This window comes from Strigops habroptila, chromosome 3 (genome assembly GCF_004027225.2).
Source record: "Strigops habroptila isolate Jane chromosome 3, bStrHab1.2.pri, whole genome shotgun sequence".
Classification (NCBI taxonomy): Eukaryota; Metazoa; Chordata; class Aves; order Psittaciformes; family Psittacidae; genus Strigops; species Strigops habroptila.
This window is the reverse complement of record NC_044279.2, coordinates 42,245,749-42,263,656: the sequence shown is the minus strand read 5'-3', so window position 1 is coordinate 42,263,656 and position 17,908 is coordinate 42,245,749. Positions and strand designations below refer to the sequence as shown.

Below are 17,908 nucleotides of genomic sequence, written 5' to 3'. Positions count from 1 at the left end.
CCTGTAACACTAATGGTCTTGAAAGCTGACTCCTCAGTTGCAGAGGTTGTAGAGGACTACAAAATACCAGGCAAGAACAACCAGTGAAATCTTAAATAGCTGTGCCTGAAATCTGTCCTTCACCAGTGCTTAGTCATCTATGAACATCACAAGCTGCTGGAAGGGGAATTCTGTCAGTCTCATTACACTCTGATCTGTGTGCAGCTGATGTACTGTCAGGCTACACATACAGTGAAATAAAATCAAATGTTGAGAAAAAACAGGGAGCACTTCACCTGAGGCCAAATTGCAGTAATCTGCACAACATATTTGACTCTTCAAATCCGCAAATGCACACATCAGGCATCATGGGAGGGAATGGAAATGGAGGGAGTGGTAGCTGATCCTGACAGAAACTTCATAACAAATGCTTTTAGCTTTTGTACTTGGATTGACCTCTGCAAAGCTCAGAAGACTGTTTCTGGGCACCAAATCCAAATACATGGGCTGAGAGAAAAACTTTGAGTTCAAAAGGGCAGAGAGAATGAGCATGAAAAGAGCAGGATCCAGCCCGCACAACCCTCCTCCCTGCTCCAGGTTAGGCATCAGTTTTGTAAGCCTGAGTAGAAGTCTAGGCAAGATAATTGCTTGCGCAGTAAGCAGGAACACAGATGACTTACATTACCATTTCTTGTTATGTTTGCTTCTACACTCAAGTAAACTATACTGTGCAAGTGGTGGGAGCCATCTCCTGTCCAGAGAGTCCCAAATACCAGCCAATCAGACTGGTAGCAAGCTGGATATCTCATGGCATAGTGGAATCATGGTCTCAGCATTGACAAACTGTGGGACTGCAACTGAAGCAGCATTATAGCACAAAGCCTCACACCAGAAGGAGGGAGAAAAGAGCTCTCAGAGACAAAAGAAAGAGTTGGCCTTTTGACTGTGACTGTATATCAGCAAAAATTTTGAGAACAATAGGTTCAAAATTAGAGGTGTGATACCACTGGAATTTAAAAAGTAAAAAAAATTATGCAGAGTTAAACTGTGAAAAATATGTATGTGGCTTGTGTTCCAGGTTGTTCTGCCAAAGCTTACCCAGGGGGGCAAATGCAACCACTTCCACAGGGTGGTGAGGGGACACAGGAGAAGTTCATGGCAAGGTTTGCACAAGAGATCCCGCAATTCACACCCGCTGCTGGTAATCCAGGCACAGGAGATCTGCAGTCGTAGTAGATTTTTCCTTCAGGGCATATGTGAACTTCAAATGCGAAATGCAGGTTAAATGAGATCAACCGCTCTTTTACACTGAAGGTTTTCTATTTGTTTTTGTTCACAGTCTATTTCTTTTAATGCAGAGTGAGACTACATTACAGTACACATAAAAACACAATCTGGATAAAATTCTATACCTTCATTTGTATTACAGAGATATAAAATTAATACATTAAGCATCTGGATCTATGCACCCTGGATCTGATGCACAGCCCATTCTTAAAGATGGACTAATCATGCCTTAGGTAGACAGAATCTTTAGAAGTGGCATAATTTTCAGTGTACTGAAATCACTTCTAAACTCATTAGAAATTCATTAAAGTTTGCTTTCTAGAGATCAAGACCTTAAGGCTTCCTAAACATGGATAATGAGCCTAATTTTAGGTATTCCCATGAGAACATATTGACGTGCACCTCACATGCAATTATTTTTTTTTTAATTTCCCAAGTGACTTAGTAGTACAATTTGTGCTACAGAAAAAGAACAAAGAAAAAAACGAGATAACTTGTGCTCTTAACCTCTTATTTTAAATATGTCGTGATGTTAAGTATCTCATAATGAAAATACGTATGAGGAGAAAACCAAATGACTATTCAACATCAAAAACTTTCTCTGTGCAACTCTAACATGAAACAAAACTGTAAATTACCTGTATTTTCTGTAGTGGCTTCAATACATTTCACTGTTCCATTTAAACACTGACTGGAAGAAAGAAAAGCAAACCCATCTTCATTCAAGGGCGAAATGTTTTGTAGTCACCATGTTAAAAAAGATAATACATCTTAACCTGATTTAAACAGCAGAAATGGGGAGGAGAAGGAGGATTAAAATCTAAAAGCAGGAGTTCTGACCAACATTTTCTTGGTGTTTTCTAACCAATGATCTGTAGTGAGGGCCCAAACTCACGAAGAGGTTTAGGTACTATTTGATTGCCTAACTTTCACTGAAATGAAAGAGAAGCTAGGTATGTCAGCCTCTGTGGACCAAAGGGCCAGGTGATTCAGGGTGCTGGCAGTGTGACACAAAATCTTATCTGTGTTGAGGAATATGGAAGGGTACAGTATGCAAATTTTCTGTTGCACAGACATTAGGAGACACATCTTGATTCTATTATGATAAAATATAGAACTGCAGAAAAACACGTTCGACAATAAACCTAGTCCTCATTTTTTCCTTTTACTTAAAAACAAAAAATATGGAAAAAACAACATTGCAGAGGCATAGCAATGGCAGAAAAATGAAGCCCCTACTTTCACCTCTTGAACTACATGATTATCAAGCTTCAGTTGTAACAACTATAATATATAAGACCTCAGCAAGAATTAAGCTTGGCACAAAAGTCACAAACATGATTTTAGATCAGCAGGTTGAGAGCATTTCTTGTAAAATGAACAAGTTTGACCAGGAAACCTGGGAGGTTTCCCGCTTGTTTCAGTGAGGTCAGGATTCCATCATAAATTAATAATACAAAATGACATAAATATAGCTCCCTGCAAGCCTTTGTTTAAAAGACTTTCCAAAATAGATTCACATTGTTTATTCTTCCAAAATCAGCTTCATATTGCTATCATAACACCCCCAGGTCTAAGAACAGGACTGGATCCTCTATGTGTGTGTTTTGAGATATTCTTTAGTCCCTGGCTTACAGAATTTTCTAGGTATCCTGCTGTTAAAATAAGCAGGTACATAATCTAATTTATATTAGGCTCCCTTTTACTAAGTGTGTAACAAAAATAAAATCTTGATACAATAGACATTCATTCTATGTGAAAGAATTCTCAAGGCCATTGAGTAGCATCCAGACTGTGATACATGAAAGGTAAAATTCTTGGTGCTCAGACCTACCAGGAGCCTGTTGGCGTAGGGAGGATTTCTCCAGGCTGGAGGGCTTTGCCCTTGTAGTGACAATGACAGGCAGATCTGTTAAAAGAATATTTATGCAGGTACAAAATCAAGATGAAATGTGGATTTTAGGACAATCCATTTATCAAGCTAATATGATAAGCAGGCGTTACGATTCATTAACTTAATCTTTATATTTTGACTTTTCTAAGGTCAAAAACTAAAGGATGACCTTCTAACTGTACTGAAGTCAGTGGCAAAACTCCTCCCATCTTCAACAATGCCAGGATTTTCCTGTCTCTGTATCATTTATTTGCTGTTTCTGTTCATTAGTCTTATAGAAAGGAGCTTTTCTTCCCACTTACGGGAGTAGTATGGCAACATGTAGTTCCCATTCAAGTTACTGTCAAAATCATGGGACATGAGAATTACCATAGCAAAATCTATTAATTACGTCTGTGATAAGAGCCAGATGGGATAGAACAGCAACAGAATTCCCTAGAAAACATGCAAAAATATGGGAATCCAAGTTACCTCACACTTTTTAATAGTTTGAAACAGTCTTTATCCCTACAATATGAACTTCACTGATCTTTTCAAAATATATATACAATGAAAAGCAGTAACTCTGTATAATCTTGAAATTTATATAAATACTTGTTCCAGTTTTTAATTCACTGCCTGAAGTCAGTAACTCCCCGTGGTGGTGAGCTGTAAAATGTCAGTACACAATCATGGAATCTTAGAATGGTTTAGGTTGGAAAGGACCTTAAGGTCATCTGGTTCCAACCTCCCTGCCATGGGCAGGGGCACCTTCCGCTAGATCAGGTTGCTCAAAGCCCCGTCCAGCCTGGCCTTGAACACTGCCAGGGATGGGGCAGACACAGCTTCTCTGGGCAACCTGTTCCAGTGCCTCACGACTCTCACAGTAAGGAACAAAAACTATTTCCTTTCATTGACCATTTCCCTCCATTTGACTGAGGGGTTTACATTGTGAGACAGAAAAAAAGACACTCTAGCTACTTTCTCCATATTATCCCTCTTTAAGTATTGCTACGACATAAATTGCTACGACTCCTAATTTTTTCTTAAGTGTTAAAAACATGCTTTTCCATGAATTAAAAAAGTTTTATCACCCTTCTTTGAAGCTGTGACATATCTTCTTTATACTGTACACAAAGTAGCAGATGAGGCCCCACAAAAAAGAATATGAAATCTTCATGTATTGCTTGCTATCCTGTTTAGGCAGTCTACATCTTGAGGGAAACAGCAGAAAAACTACTTTAAATTTTGCTGGAAAGTGGAAAATGTGCCTACGCGTAGATTCTATTTCCTTATGACTTACATCGACACACAAAAGTTGACCGACTCTTCAAAATATTTCCCGTCAGGACAATTACATCCTTCTGCACAGTCATCACCACAGATATTTGCCGTAGAAAGTGAAGCACAGGAATGTTTACAAAAAGAAGAGCACGAATGATAAAGCATACCACTGTGACACATCACAGCTGGAGGAGAGAGAGGGAGAGAAGAGGGAGAACAACACACTCTTAAAATGTGAAAAATAGAAAACAAAGCAGCATATTATAGGAGTGCAAAACAGAAAAGCAAAATGGTCTCTTGCTGCACTGGGAGAGTTGAAATGCATGAGAAAAACATGCTGGTTTACTGATTTTGTAAGTTAGAACTGTTTAGATTCAGGTGGGTTTATGGTAGACAGTTCCTTGGCTGGAATTGTCTATTTTGTAAGCAGTGGGTGTCTTTATATGTGTGGGTGTATCTATCTAGTAACTCAGGCATCCAAGAGAGGAAGAATGGTCCAGTTAAGGTTGAGGCATTACTGTGTGGTTTAAAAATGCCTTGTTTTAAATTATTGCTGTATCCTCCTTGGCAAATCACTGTCCACCCTGCCCTGCCTGACCTGGGGAGCCCCTGCCACCCCGGCTTGCCTTCCCTTAGGAACTGTCGTGTTCCTGCCACTCCCTGACTACTTCAGCCTAATAGAAGCTTCCACATGATTTAGGGGTTCAAAGCCAGAAATTTAAATTCTCTCTGTAGCCAGTGGAAAGGGACAGGCATTCCCTGTGAGACAGCTCAGGGTCGCTTACTCAGGTGCCTAATGTAAAGGCTATTTGCATTCTCCCCTGAGTATGTCACTATCCCATGGTGCAATTCTAGTTTCCAGAAAAAAAGGTCAATCCCTGTACTTTGTGGAGTGAATAGAATTTTACGCATTTCTAAAAGATGTTCCATTCTGCAAACATTACTCACCACAGTAAGAAATATGAGATCTGAAGTCAATGACAACCCCGTGCTTGCCACACACGTAAGCATAGTGTGCCAAAGCATTACACAAACAGCTGCTTCCACATTTGCACGTGTCGAAGCGGCATTGCTGGTAGTATAATCCTGGACTGATGTAGGCATGACAGGGAGCAAAAACTTCTTGATTGATGATATCACAGTGAGATGCGTACCCAGCTAAGAGAAGACGACGTTGGTTTAGCCTGATCCATTTTAATGTAACACTTACTTACTCAAATGAATAGCACAGAATATTTTTTACAAAGAGTCGCATGGGAAAGACAAGGAGTAATAGGCACAAGTTACTCCTGGGGAGATTCTGGTTGAACACTAGAGGAAAATTTTTCACAAGGAGAACACTCAGATGTTGGAATAACCTCGCTGAGGAAGTTGTGGATTCCCCAACGTTGGGCACTTTTAAGATCTGTCTGGACAGGGTGCTGGGACATCTAGTCCAGGTCATGCTTTTCCTAGAAAGGTTGGACCAGATGAACCTTGAGGTCTCTTCCAACCTGGTATTCTATGATTCTATGATTCCATGATTCCATTGGAAGAGTGTCCCTACCCTTCATCTTCCCTGTTCCTTCCCACATACACACACTGACATAAGGATTTCTGTAGTCTCTCAGTAAACTAGATTCAAGGAGTGAACTTAACTTGGTTGAAAAGTAACCTGACAAAACAAACAAACAAATAAACTTTTTTTTTTTTTCAGTTTCATCAGATTAAGCTCATCACAGACCTGGAAAAATGCTTGTGCTGGCTCAGTACAGGTGGTAGAGTGGGGCAGGACCATTTACTCAGAGACTGCTTTTTCCAGTGATGATTACAAGATCGCAAGAAAATTCAGGTTGGAAGGGACCTCAGAAGATCATTTAGTCCACCCTCCTGCTCTAAGCAGCTTACATTTATGTCAAACTTTGCCTTCACCAAGGAAGCACAGAACTGAAGGCGAGGCATGAAGTATTTTGGAGAGAGCTATCTTGGCTGAGATGTACTGCTTTAGAAGACAGACAATGCCGAAGACATAAAAAGCCGAAATGACCCAGATTCTTAAAGGTTTATGGTTATTCTAGGCTTGGTCCCACAGGCTCTAAATATGGCCAAATCCCACATCCTTAGTGACGCCTTATGTCTCAAACATTAAAAACATTAGATTAAATTCTGTCAAAATTGGCAACTACTGTCTGCCCATTGTCTTCATTAATTGAAAAGAACAGCAACATGGAAAGGAGACAGTGAAAGTTCAATGCAAAACATAGGCACGTCAACCAGCCAAAACTAAGTTTTTACTCAGGAATTTGAACAAATACACAAAGCTCAGATTGTTTGCATCCGTTTGTGTCAAAGAGCATAGATGAAGGATAAAGAAACTTTTAATGCAATAGGCATGGAGAAACCAGAGACAGGACCTTTGATCTGAACATTGTCTTGGCAAGACACCGTCTCTTGTACTCCCTTTATCAATCTAAAAATGTGCATCATATCAGTCCTCTTGACTGGCAGAGAAAACAAAAAATGTCCCATAATAATAAGATACAGGTAATTCCAGACTTATATGTGAAAACATACCATTTTGCTGATTAACATTGCAGGGATCAACCACAGGAATGTTGATAGGCATAGAACAAGCTGAGGAAACCTTCCAAGCATTTGCATGAAGTTGTGGGGTCCCTTCGATCATCCCTGCTGGAGAACTGAAAAGATCAACACTGCAAGTGTTCTGCTGAGCTTATGGACTACATGGGTGAGGATACAAGTACATCAAAAAGCCTTAGACGCATAGTCACATTGAACATAAACAGTCAAAAGAATTTCCATCTGTGAGGTACAAAAGAAGTGTGAAGCTTTTTCCTCAATATATTACTCATGAAAAAATATTCTTACATTCTAAGTCTGCCCCCACTTACTTACACCTAATTCAAGTACTCTGAAATCAGTTGGAGGAGGCATTGATGAGAAGAGAATTTGGCCTTTACGTGAGTCCGTACATTCAGTGAAATGTCAAAAATTTGACCTGTCAGTTAATTTCACTGTTCTAGAGGGGAGCTGTTTGCATTTTGATGCTGGTTTCCACTAAGTATTTCAGAGGCATTTGTTATTACTACAGAAGTTTTGTGATATTATAGATGGAGAAACTTTAGAGGAAATGAAGCAAAAGAAGGAAAGTTTGCCTAATTAAACTATTCCTGTGGTTCAGAATTATTATTTTTTTCTCCCATTAAAACTTGACAGGGAAATCACCAGTAGCGAGTGGTAATCAGGCGAGATGATACCAGTATTATCATCCACTCTTTTTGTCACTACTTATGTCTTTGTTCTGATGATAAGGGAGGAGCAGGGGCGGAAAAAAGTGCATTCAAGAAATATCATTATCCAATAACTTCTATAAATAATATGGTAGTTTTCTAGAATTACTTAGCTAAACATCTTAGAAAATGACCTAGCTAAATTTCTGAGTTTCATATTTTTAAGAGACTAACATTTTAATTAAGAGATTTTATATTGGTTAGATTAATAAAGTATGAGCATGTTAATGAAATTAAATTCTTCTTATTAAACACAATCTAAATGTACAACGTGCAACTTACAGAAAATCATCTCTTAAATTCCCATTGTATGTTCCACATAGTCCTAATGTCCTTTTCTTCCAGCCAGCATCAACTTGAACATAGATCCTCTCTCCATCTTTAGCAAACAGTATCTTCAAACCAAAACTAGTTTTCAGTTGAACAAAAAGAGAAGATATATTCTGAATTTCAATAGCCCCTGCACGTAGCAAAAGAAAAAGAAAAACAAAGGCACTGAAATCCAACTTCCAGGTTGTATTGGTTTACCTCTTAAGCAAAATAGACTTTCAAAGCTCAAAAATAAAATGAGAAACTGTGCAGCCTCACCTGCAGCCAAATAATCTCACCCATTCTTCATCTGAACTTATGAGACTACATCTCTTTTGCATTAGCAACACAAATCAGGGATTGCAACCACTGTCGACAGTAAAAAATCTCGCACCTTTCTGTACCTGTCAGTTATCCAGAAACCACTCTAGCATTTATTTATTTTATTTTTTTAGAAGAAAGCAATGCAACTGCATGCCTCTGGCAATGAGAAGACAAGACAAGAAACCACTTGTTGCTTAGTCTCTAGGGATGTTATAAGATTAATTAGCAGATGTCTGTAAACTGTATTGCAATCTTTAGATTGAAGGTTCTCTCTTACTGCTATTGACATGACATCAGTACAGCTCCTTCTTTAGGCTGTATGTGAACTAAGGCCCTATCAAATTCCCAGCTTTCCTTCCCAGCAAATCCATTATGCGAGGAAATGGAAATTTCACAGTCATAGCATTCATTTGCTGCACGTTGTTGAGCTACTTGCAGCTGCAGGGTTAAAGCAGATCTACCTTCACAAGCAGTCTTTACACATGCACACACACACTTTGGTACATAAACTGAGAAGAGGCAGATAAAGTGTGAGCTTAAAGATGTTCTTCACTGATAAGACTTACTAGATATTCCCAATTATCAAGAATCTGACACCAAAATATTTGTCATATATAATATTTGTCACAGGCTATGGAAAGAGACAAGAAAATGAATAGGGATTGACTCAAGAGACGTAAAATTAAATTAATTCATTTTAATTTAAAAATTAAAACGAAACTATGAAGTAGAACTATCAACATAATGGAAAGTATAATTGATCCATGAAATTCAGTGTTGTAGGAAGCTGTGAACGTCAAAAGCAGTATTGTGACTGGACAAATTCAATGAAGAAAAGATATAGCTGCAAGCAGCAGCACAGAACTCCCTAAACTCTATTTTGCCAGAAGCTGGGAAAGGAGATCTCCCATTTTACTCTTTCTTACTACAGTTCACTGTAAAATAGATACAAAATTTGGTAGCATCATTTCCACCTTCGGTGCTGGATTTTATAACATCCTTTTAAGGCTGATTTATTTTACTGTCTGTTCCAAAAAGATGAAGTAGCCTGCCTGAAATCAGGCAGACACAAGTCAGTAGATCCCATAAAGTGCATGGATTCCACGCCATTTATTCCAATAAGCTTTAATTAAGCTAAACCTTAACATCAGCCTCAAGATAATTTTCAACCTCTCTTCTCCTCCCTTCTTTTTCTTACCTCCTCTCCCTTAAACACAAACAAAATGAGTGAAATTCTAGGCACTCTCTAATGTAAGAAGTACAAAGAAATGAGGGCATAATGAAGGACTCTATTTCACAGGCTGGAAAAGTACATGTCTAGAACCACTACTAACAGGTTGTAAGAAGTAAGTGATTGTGCGTTTCAGAAGTTATGTTTGAAGAAATTCCTTTTTCGTAGATGGATAGTATTAAAAATTTTATGCTTTGGAGCATATAAAAGAAAGAATGTGAACTCTGGTAAAATTCTACTCCATGCACTTCTTACCATTAAGGTTAAAAACTTGGTTAGGGCCAGTTTGGACTTGACCATAGCTCGTGAGAGTTACTTGTTTGCTCACATCATCTTCAAGGACTAGTGTTATAGACTCAATGCAGGCGTGGTCAAAGTTCTAAGTAGAAACAAGTTTCACCATCAGAAACAGACAAAGACATTAATATTACCAGGGAAAGCAAAACCAAACAGAGAAAAAACAGCTGTATAGAAAGGAAATACCAGAACTGTCATCAGGTAAATGAGTTGTAAACTATCACTCCAAGCATTAAACAGATCACCCTAAATTGTATCTAGAACATAATAAAACATTGCATATGCATATAAGAGCAAGGAGAATGCATTTTATCTCTGATGGCAATCTAACAGCAAGTGGACAGACGTCCCTAGTACTGGTACTGGGTTCAAAAGGCCGTACTTGCATGGCCTCCCTGGGTACTCCTCATTGCCGGGCTAAGCAGTCTCACCTCATCTATAGCAAGCTGGTGCAACCAGAGCCCAAATGCAGCCAATCCAGCAGAAAGAAACTATTGCACACATGAACGTACTTCTTGCCTTGAAATGTAGTCATGCTCTCTGACTGCAGACCAAAAGGATATAATTTCTCCAGAATTATACTACAATAATATATCAATATCTGACTGTCAAAAAATGGTGACTTATAAACTAACTCATGCCCACCATTTTAGAGTAGTATCCAGGCAGAATTTATGAACCTAAGTACAGGACAAAAGGTGACACATAGTTAAACCAAGCATCTTATGGTCCCCAGGACCCCTATCTTTTCATTCAGAAACTTTCCAAGGTACCTAGAGTTGTGATAAGGATAATTTCTAGTAGCATCCTTGTCTCTCAGTGGCTACCTAACCAGTCATTTCATGAGGCCATCTGAAATGCAAAAACAGGAGGCTCAACACCTATGCAGGAGAAGGAGGTGCTTACAAAAAAACAAAAAAGCAAAGGCACCAGCTCATAGTCTAGCTTTTGAAGGGACAGGAGAGACAGTCCCATAGTAGGACAGTTTAGTGTATCACTCGCTGCTGATGAGTTGAGTTGAGCCATCCCAGCCCTCAGCACACTGGCAGCTGTGAGTCACAGTCTCAGAGCTCCTTCTCCTGAGAGCCTGTGACTAACATTCTTGAATCCGGTCTCGCAGATAAGTGCCTCTATTAGTAAAGTCTGTTGTTGGATCCCTGCCAAAATGTATTCAAACAAAGATGTGTCGTGGCTAGTCTCTTCAATAGTTTTCTAAAAGGCATTTTTCCAACAAAGTAAATATGCTATAACATATCAAATAAAAATCTAAAGCTACCAAAAAAAAAACCTCTTGCCTACCTAGCAGTGTATTAAATCTGTTCAGTGCTGCCAGCAAGAGATTTTCTAAAGCCTAAGACATCTGTTTGTACCATAACCAAAGATGTATGTACTTGTTTAATGTGCATAAGTGAATGATTCTTTAGACTTTATCCCTCTAAAGATGCAATTTGTTTTACAAAAGGCAATACATGTAGCAATATACCAACTTACATAAAAAGCTGCAAAACGGTTTCAGTTCATATTTTCTGTTTAAAGCATAAACAGAAAATATAAAACATAGCCCAGTAATTTACAGTAGAACCTATACAAGATTGCTTGAAATATGGATGGACATGTTTGTGACTTACCTGTCCACAAGGTGCTTTCTGTAAAGTGATTGTGAATTTGTTTTTCCCAGTACCTTTTACCAAAATGTACTGGCAAATCCCAAGAAAGGTAAAATGACGTCCATCAAATGTTGTGAAATGAGAGCTACCTGTGATGGAGCACTCAGCTTGAGAGAAAAAGGATAAACAAAAATGTTTACTTGCATAAAAATGTATCATTATTCTGTAAATTATGTAAGCGAGATAAATAAGAAACTTTCTCCTTATTTCTAAGCATATAATCCAGGCTAACTTTAATTTATCTAGCTATTGTGGCATTTGGAAGTAAAATACTTTATATACCACTATTTCCGTCAGATATACTGTTTCACATTGCAGACATCAATGTGCAGCATCTTTAGATTATAACTAGATGAGAGGCCTTTGAATCATTAATTGTCTAAATTTTGGAAGAGTTTTCTCTTTATTACAGTTCTGAAGTTTTCTAGAATCTCCTTCCTCATCATCTTTTGGCATGAATGAGAAGACAAGATTCTTTCTCTTTCCTTCTAGGTACTATGGCACTGCTTGTTACTGCAGGTATGAAGAGACTGCAGGTGGCTGTCCTCAGGGTACATCTATATTCATTTTTCAGTTCAGATCAAGAGTGCACTCCTGAAGCAAGTCTCCAGTGATACCCACTTACTGCACTTTCATTCACACCATGGGGCAGTGTCAGAGCACGTGAACTAGATTCATTTTGGCTGCAACTACTGCAGGAGGTGCTCTGTTAGAACACATCTAACCTGCTCCCACTACTAACAGGCATTCAGTCCGTAGGACCAGACTACAGTAGTTGTAATTAATCCCCCACATGCACACACAACACACACAAGACATATGAGGTGGTTCTCAGTGTCAATTGTTTTACATTACAGATCCAACCTGTCAAGCTTTGCTTAACCACGACAAACTGTTAAACCTTGTTCATTATCTCAGTCACAGGGGGCTCCTTAATTTGTAAACAATTCTCTCTTTCACAAGTTTCATAGTATAATCTCATCTAAGATACAGAACTGTCAAGGGGGTTTCACTACCCAACTAATGCATGTTCCCTTGAGTAACTCAGTACAGAGACATGTAATCTTTAAAGATAAGGATCATTATCCAAACACAAACTGCTGTTACAAGGGAGAAAATGCATCACACTGAGCATCAGAATGATGATTTTCTTATTATATGCATTACAATTGCACCTAGAAGTGAGGAGATCCATATAGCTGGCCTAGGTACTGCAGGGGCAGTAGAACTAAGCCATCTGCCACAAAGAACACAGAGCATAAACAGAAGACAGAAAACAAGAGGGGGATGTAACACACTGAGTTAGGAAAGCAAATAGGAAAAGGTAAAATGAATATGGTCAGGCAGTTAACAGCTTTGCACCAGCTGGCTCGCTGCTACTCTCAACATCCATCTGCTTAATCTTTCTTCTTAAATTAGCATCCCAATCCCTTGGATCATATTTGCTTTTGTTGCCTTCTGAAAAATTTATCCCTTATGTTCACTAAGGAGAGAAAAGAATAATGAAATACAGATACCTGGGCAATCATGATCAGTGCAGTTCCAAATGCCACCAATACAAATACTAGAAAGAAAAATCACAAAACAGAAAATCGGTGTTCAGATCTTTAGCAAAAAGAGCAGTATTGTGCTAACTAGTATGTCTTTAGTTCACCCTTTCCATAGATTAGCCTGAATATTTTAGTGATAGACAGGGCTGAGACTATAAAACATAGACACTAACTATTCTTTAAAATGTAAGTGTGACTATGATGTTAAACTAACATTGGGAAGCAGTCACAGAGAGAGGAAACACAGGCGTGAGGCTTTCACATACCAGTTGCTACACTCTTGTTCAATTTTTGAGCCTACAGGGAAGGCAGTTCCATGATAAATGCAAGGACAATTCGACACAGAGATACAAGTTCCATTTTCCATAATGAGACCTATTAGGAGGGAAGTTAATAAATGAGATGAGAACCAAGTTAATAAACTGTGCATCACTGCTTTTCCCCCATCTGATTGAAACACTCAAATCTGCCAGAAGGTGATCCCACCAGTCTTAACTGGGGACCAACAAACAGAGTTGCCTGGCAAGCGCAGAGAGCTCAGAGTGATGAACGGTGTTGCTCTCTCAAAGCAGGTGTCACTCTGAAGGATTGCTGTATGAAAAATGTCTGCCTTAAGCATGTGAAGCTGTATAGACTCAAAAAATGGAAAGATTCTGATATCTCACAATATTTAGTCCTTCTAAAACAGGTTTGTTCATAGTCCAATCCCTGATTTTTATTGAGTACAGGTCTCACTATTCGCTTCCTATTTGCCTCCTTGCACCGAGCATAATTAAGACACACTCTGTTTAAAATAAATCACAACAGATTTTGGCATAATTCAAATAAAAGCCGATTAAATCTGTGCAATATCTTATTGTAGCAAGCATTAGTGGTGGCTCCAGATTTTAACTGATATTTCATTCAGAGACACTTTTGTATACTAGAAAAATGTCTAGAACACAATAAAAGGAAGAATCATGGTAGAATAACAACAGCTAGAGCAGTATTTACAATATTTATATTTTCAGGCTTTAACTTAAGCACAGTCTATTTAGACAACTTTATTAGGACGTTGGATATTAGCTTTACACATATTTTTTCACACAAAATTGACAGTATTTACCATCTGGACAGTAACAGCCATCTAAGCAGTGTAGGTTGCTGCCAAGACAATCTTTTTCAAATGTGCAGGTTGGTGGACAACAACTGATACAGTCACGGTGTACAAAGCTGTCTTCACACTTCTCTGCTACAAAAAATACATGGTACATTGAACATCAGTGCAATTTCTCCTTCCTTACTGGAGAACTTCTCTCTCTCAAATAACCAGTTATGCAGTGTTTCTAGTATAGAATTCTAATTATTCAGTTCAAGTAGAATGGATTGTTTGGAGAGGTTTTAACTGACAAACTGTGGTGAATCTCTCTTCAGTATTTAAGTCTTTCTTTACCAAATTCTTACATCACCCCTCCGAAAGAATTTATAGTTTCTGTGACACGGGAACATGTGGTCATATCTCAGCTAGTTCAAAATCTTGTGCATGAGACTGAACTGCAATTGATGGGTGGTGGTGATAACTAGAAGAAGCTGGATTAACTGTATTAATTCTGTAGGGCCAGTAAAGGCTAAAAGGTCATCCAGGAAGAAGGGCAACATGAGATCTCTGCAGATGTTTGTTCTTTGTCCTAGAATACAATCAGCACACATGATGTTTCAAGTGATCTGTTGAAACATGAGTTGTGTATGGATCTAGATCACATCACAATGGAATTAAAATATTCCTCTAGCAAGACACTGACTTCATTGTTCTCCAGCAACAGTGAAGCTGGCTGATCTACTTCAGTAACAGGTTTGAGTCCTATAGTGACAAATGTTGTCAAGATGGTATTATTTGAAATTAATACATTGGATATCTCAAACGTCACGTAGTAGGCTTTGTTAAAGAGTCTTACTACAGGCAGGAAAGTCATCCCTCCAGTCCCGTACAGGGGACCCAGCGTGGGAGCATGCTCTAGCGTACTCTGTCGCCGCCCTGCAGTATGTTTCATCATCATCCGCTCTGAAATGATAAAACAAGAGAGTAATGAAGGAACTCAAATCCTACCTACAAACCTCTGTCACAGGACGCTGCTCAGGATACTTCACACATAGCTGACAGCGCTCAGTCATAACGGCATATAGTGAAAATACTATGAAAACAAATGAGCTACACTGAATAAACTGTTGTGTTTTTTTCATATGATAAAAACCACCATTCCTGCATGACATGGAAACTCTGACCTGCACTGATAAAAGACATTCTGGTCCAAGTAACAAGTTCAAGTTTCTAATTGCCTAGCAGTCCTTGAATGTAGGCAAGAAGAACCCTGTTGGTGGATGTCTGACCGTGTGCCAAAGTGCTCAGCGCCACAAGCATTATCCACGAATATCCATGAATGCTGTAGACAGACACAGGGATTTATATCACAACCTTGGGCAAAGGCATTATCTCTGCCTCAGTCTATACAGAAGAAGCTGTGCAGTGCACTTTTATCACGACCAAGTAAAGAGACGTTCACCAGTGTCAGGTAAACGCAAATTTTGTTCAGATTAAGTCACATAAGATGAGATATCAGCAACGTTTTTTTTACTGTGAAAGTCCAACAGCTCCCATCACTCACTGCGGAGGACTTGATGCCAAAATGAACTAGTCATAACACAACATTTCCATTATAAGCATGACTGTGACAGATCAGCTGAGTTTGTCTTTCAGCACACAAGATCATGTTTCCAAAAGTAATGGTCTTAAGAATATATTATATTACGTTTGTATTCTGCTTTCAGCACATCTGTTATCAAATCAAACACCACTATACTCTTTGTTACAGTGATCAGAGTCTCTCCAGCTTTCCTTATCTAATCCAATTAAATGGATCTTAATAAAAAGAATACTTGGCATATACTATGACCCACAAAAAACTTCATAAACTGACACTAAGCCACAAGAAGAGAGGTCTCTTTTATAAACAAAATAAGCCTAAATTAATGAGGTTCTGAGACACAGAAACTTCCTTCAAGGTTTTTAACATTCACACAATTCACATGAACACACATATACATATTGACAAAAATCAGATCTGTCTTTACACCAGGACACTGGTTCAACACCACATTTGAAAATTGCTTTTTTAAAAATTTGCTTTTCATTATTCTTCTTCAAAAGTCACAATAAACTCCTGAGTTACAAAGAGACCATAGAGAGACAACTCATCTCTGAGTGCAATCAATGTACAGATCATAAACTTCAGGAAGCACACTTTGGAGATTTGCCTACGAACACAAATTCTTCCATCTTGACTGCATGGTAAATCAGAAAACTAAAAATTCATCAATAATGAACTAATAAGTTGTAATGACTTTTAGTCTTGTGAACGTTTTGTATGTTTTTGATTAAATTGATGATAATCTGAGGCAGCCATAATAATATCTGGTAAAAATCCTGCTATTTATGACAATTACATCTTAATTTAAAAACCCCACTAAAAAGGAAGTGGTACAGTGCTCAGTCATCTATTCAATTACACTCTGGAGCACCACTTTACCTTGAATGACAAAAGCTAAACAGGAGTCTGGAGAGTTAAGGGAAAAATGCCAGGTTGCATATAATGCCAGCAGTTGAGGGGGTGTAACTCCACCAAAGCCAGTGAGAGATGAATTTCTTTTGACAACTCTGAATTTATATAAATAAAACAATTCTGAAAAATTCTACTGATTTGAACCATGAGCACATCATAGTGCTCATAAAAAAGTCCAGCTGTGTCAGACAAATGGTCCAGCTCCTCCAATATCATTAATATTTTCTCCTAGTATCATCTTCATGTATTTTTGATTCAGGACCTCCAAATACAGGTTTCAGAGTTTTTGTGATTAGCAGCTCCTCTTTTATCATTAGTGATTCTCCATGGATTTCTCTGCTGTATATTTGCCTAGTATTTCCTTGAATCTATGTCAACCTTTAGCAAACAGAATATCCCTAGGCAGGCTCATTCTGTGACCTTTGTTTCTACACTAAATCACACACTGACAAAGCCCATCTCTTTCATTTTGAACTTGGTTCCTCCTAACTTCCCTCAGTGCTGCTTCGTTGTGGTCTCCAACAAAAGCATGAGTATTCGTTTATTTCATGTGTCAAAAATAAATACAGAAGAACCTCAATCTTACCTGCAAAGATCATTCATGCAGCTAGAAATATAAGAATACGGATCTATGCTTTCATGACAGCTGAGGAAAGGAAACTGTAGGAATATTTGGCACTTGAAGAATATGTCCTGTGCATTAAGGAGAATCAGTAAACAACAGTTAGCAAATACTTTCTGAACAAGCATAATTCTTATTAGCTTTTTGTCCTTAATCAAGGGTCCTTTAGATCCCCATTAAAATTTCAGAATTTCTCAGTCTCATAATTTATTATTATGTCTCCTTCATTAGTCTTCCTAAAATTTGTCCTCTCTGCCTAGGCTGTCCTGATTGCATGCTGCTCCTAAACCAGCTGGGATGAAAAAGTGTGAAATGACAAAAAAAAAATCATTTTGTGTCAATGCAGGAGCCGAGCATGTTACTTCTGCAGGATTTCACAATTTCCAAAATAATTAGGTGTAAGATGCCAGGACTGGAAACTGAACCCAAGTTTACTGCAGCAAAGAACAGCTCTGCTGGCACATCCTATCTGAGCCTTTGTACTTTCAAGCTAAACATCTGAAGATCTTCAGACATTCCCTAGCAACAGTCCTAATCTGAATCTTCCCTTTCTCAAAGCCTCAATTCATTTAAAGCTTTTTTCAACATGGTGTATATTG

General features: G+C 38.4%; 1 protein-coding gene across 1 annotated transcript in view; it reads right to left on the bottom strand.

The window, feature by feature from the left end:
- OTOGL (otogelin like) overlaps positions 1–17,908 on the bottom strand; it is a 94,639-nt gene that overhangs the window by 60,913 nt on the left and 15,818 nt on the right. Inside the window, exons 10-23 of the mRNA XM_030479564.1 lie at positions 17,274–17,380; positions 15,026–15,132; positions 14,197–14,322; positions 13,358–13,466; positions 13,059–13,105; positions 11,503–11,648; positions 9,833–9,956; positions 7,996–8,173; positions 6,977–7,101; positions 5,372–5,581; positions 4,443–4,608; positions 3,101–3,175; positions 1,905–1,957; positions 1,078–1,240 (exon numbers count right to left, since the gene is read on the bottom strand). Coding sequence (XP_030335424.1) covers positions 1,078–1,240; positions 1,905–1,957; positions 3,101–3,175; positions 4,443–4,608; positions 5,372–5,581; positions 6,977–7,101; positions 7,996–8,173; positions 9,833–9,956; positions 11,503–11,648; positions 13,059–13,105; positions 13,358–13,466; positions 14,197–14,322; positions 15,026–15,132; positions 17,274–17,380 — 1,736 coding nt within the window. The remainder of the gene's footprint in view (positions 1–1,077; positions 1,241–1,904; positions 1,958–3,100; positions 3,176–4,442; positions 4,609–5,371; positions 5,582–6,976; positions 7,102–7,995; positions 8,174–9,832; positions 9,957–11,502; positions 11,649–13,058; positions 13,106–13,357; positions 13,467–14,196; positions 14,323–15,025; positions 15,133–17,273; positions 17,381–17,908) is intronic.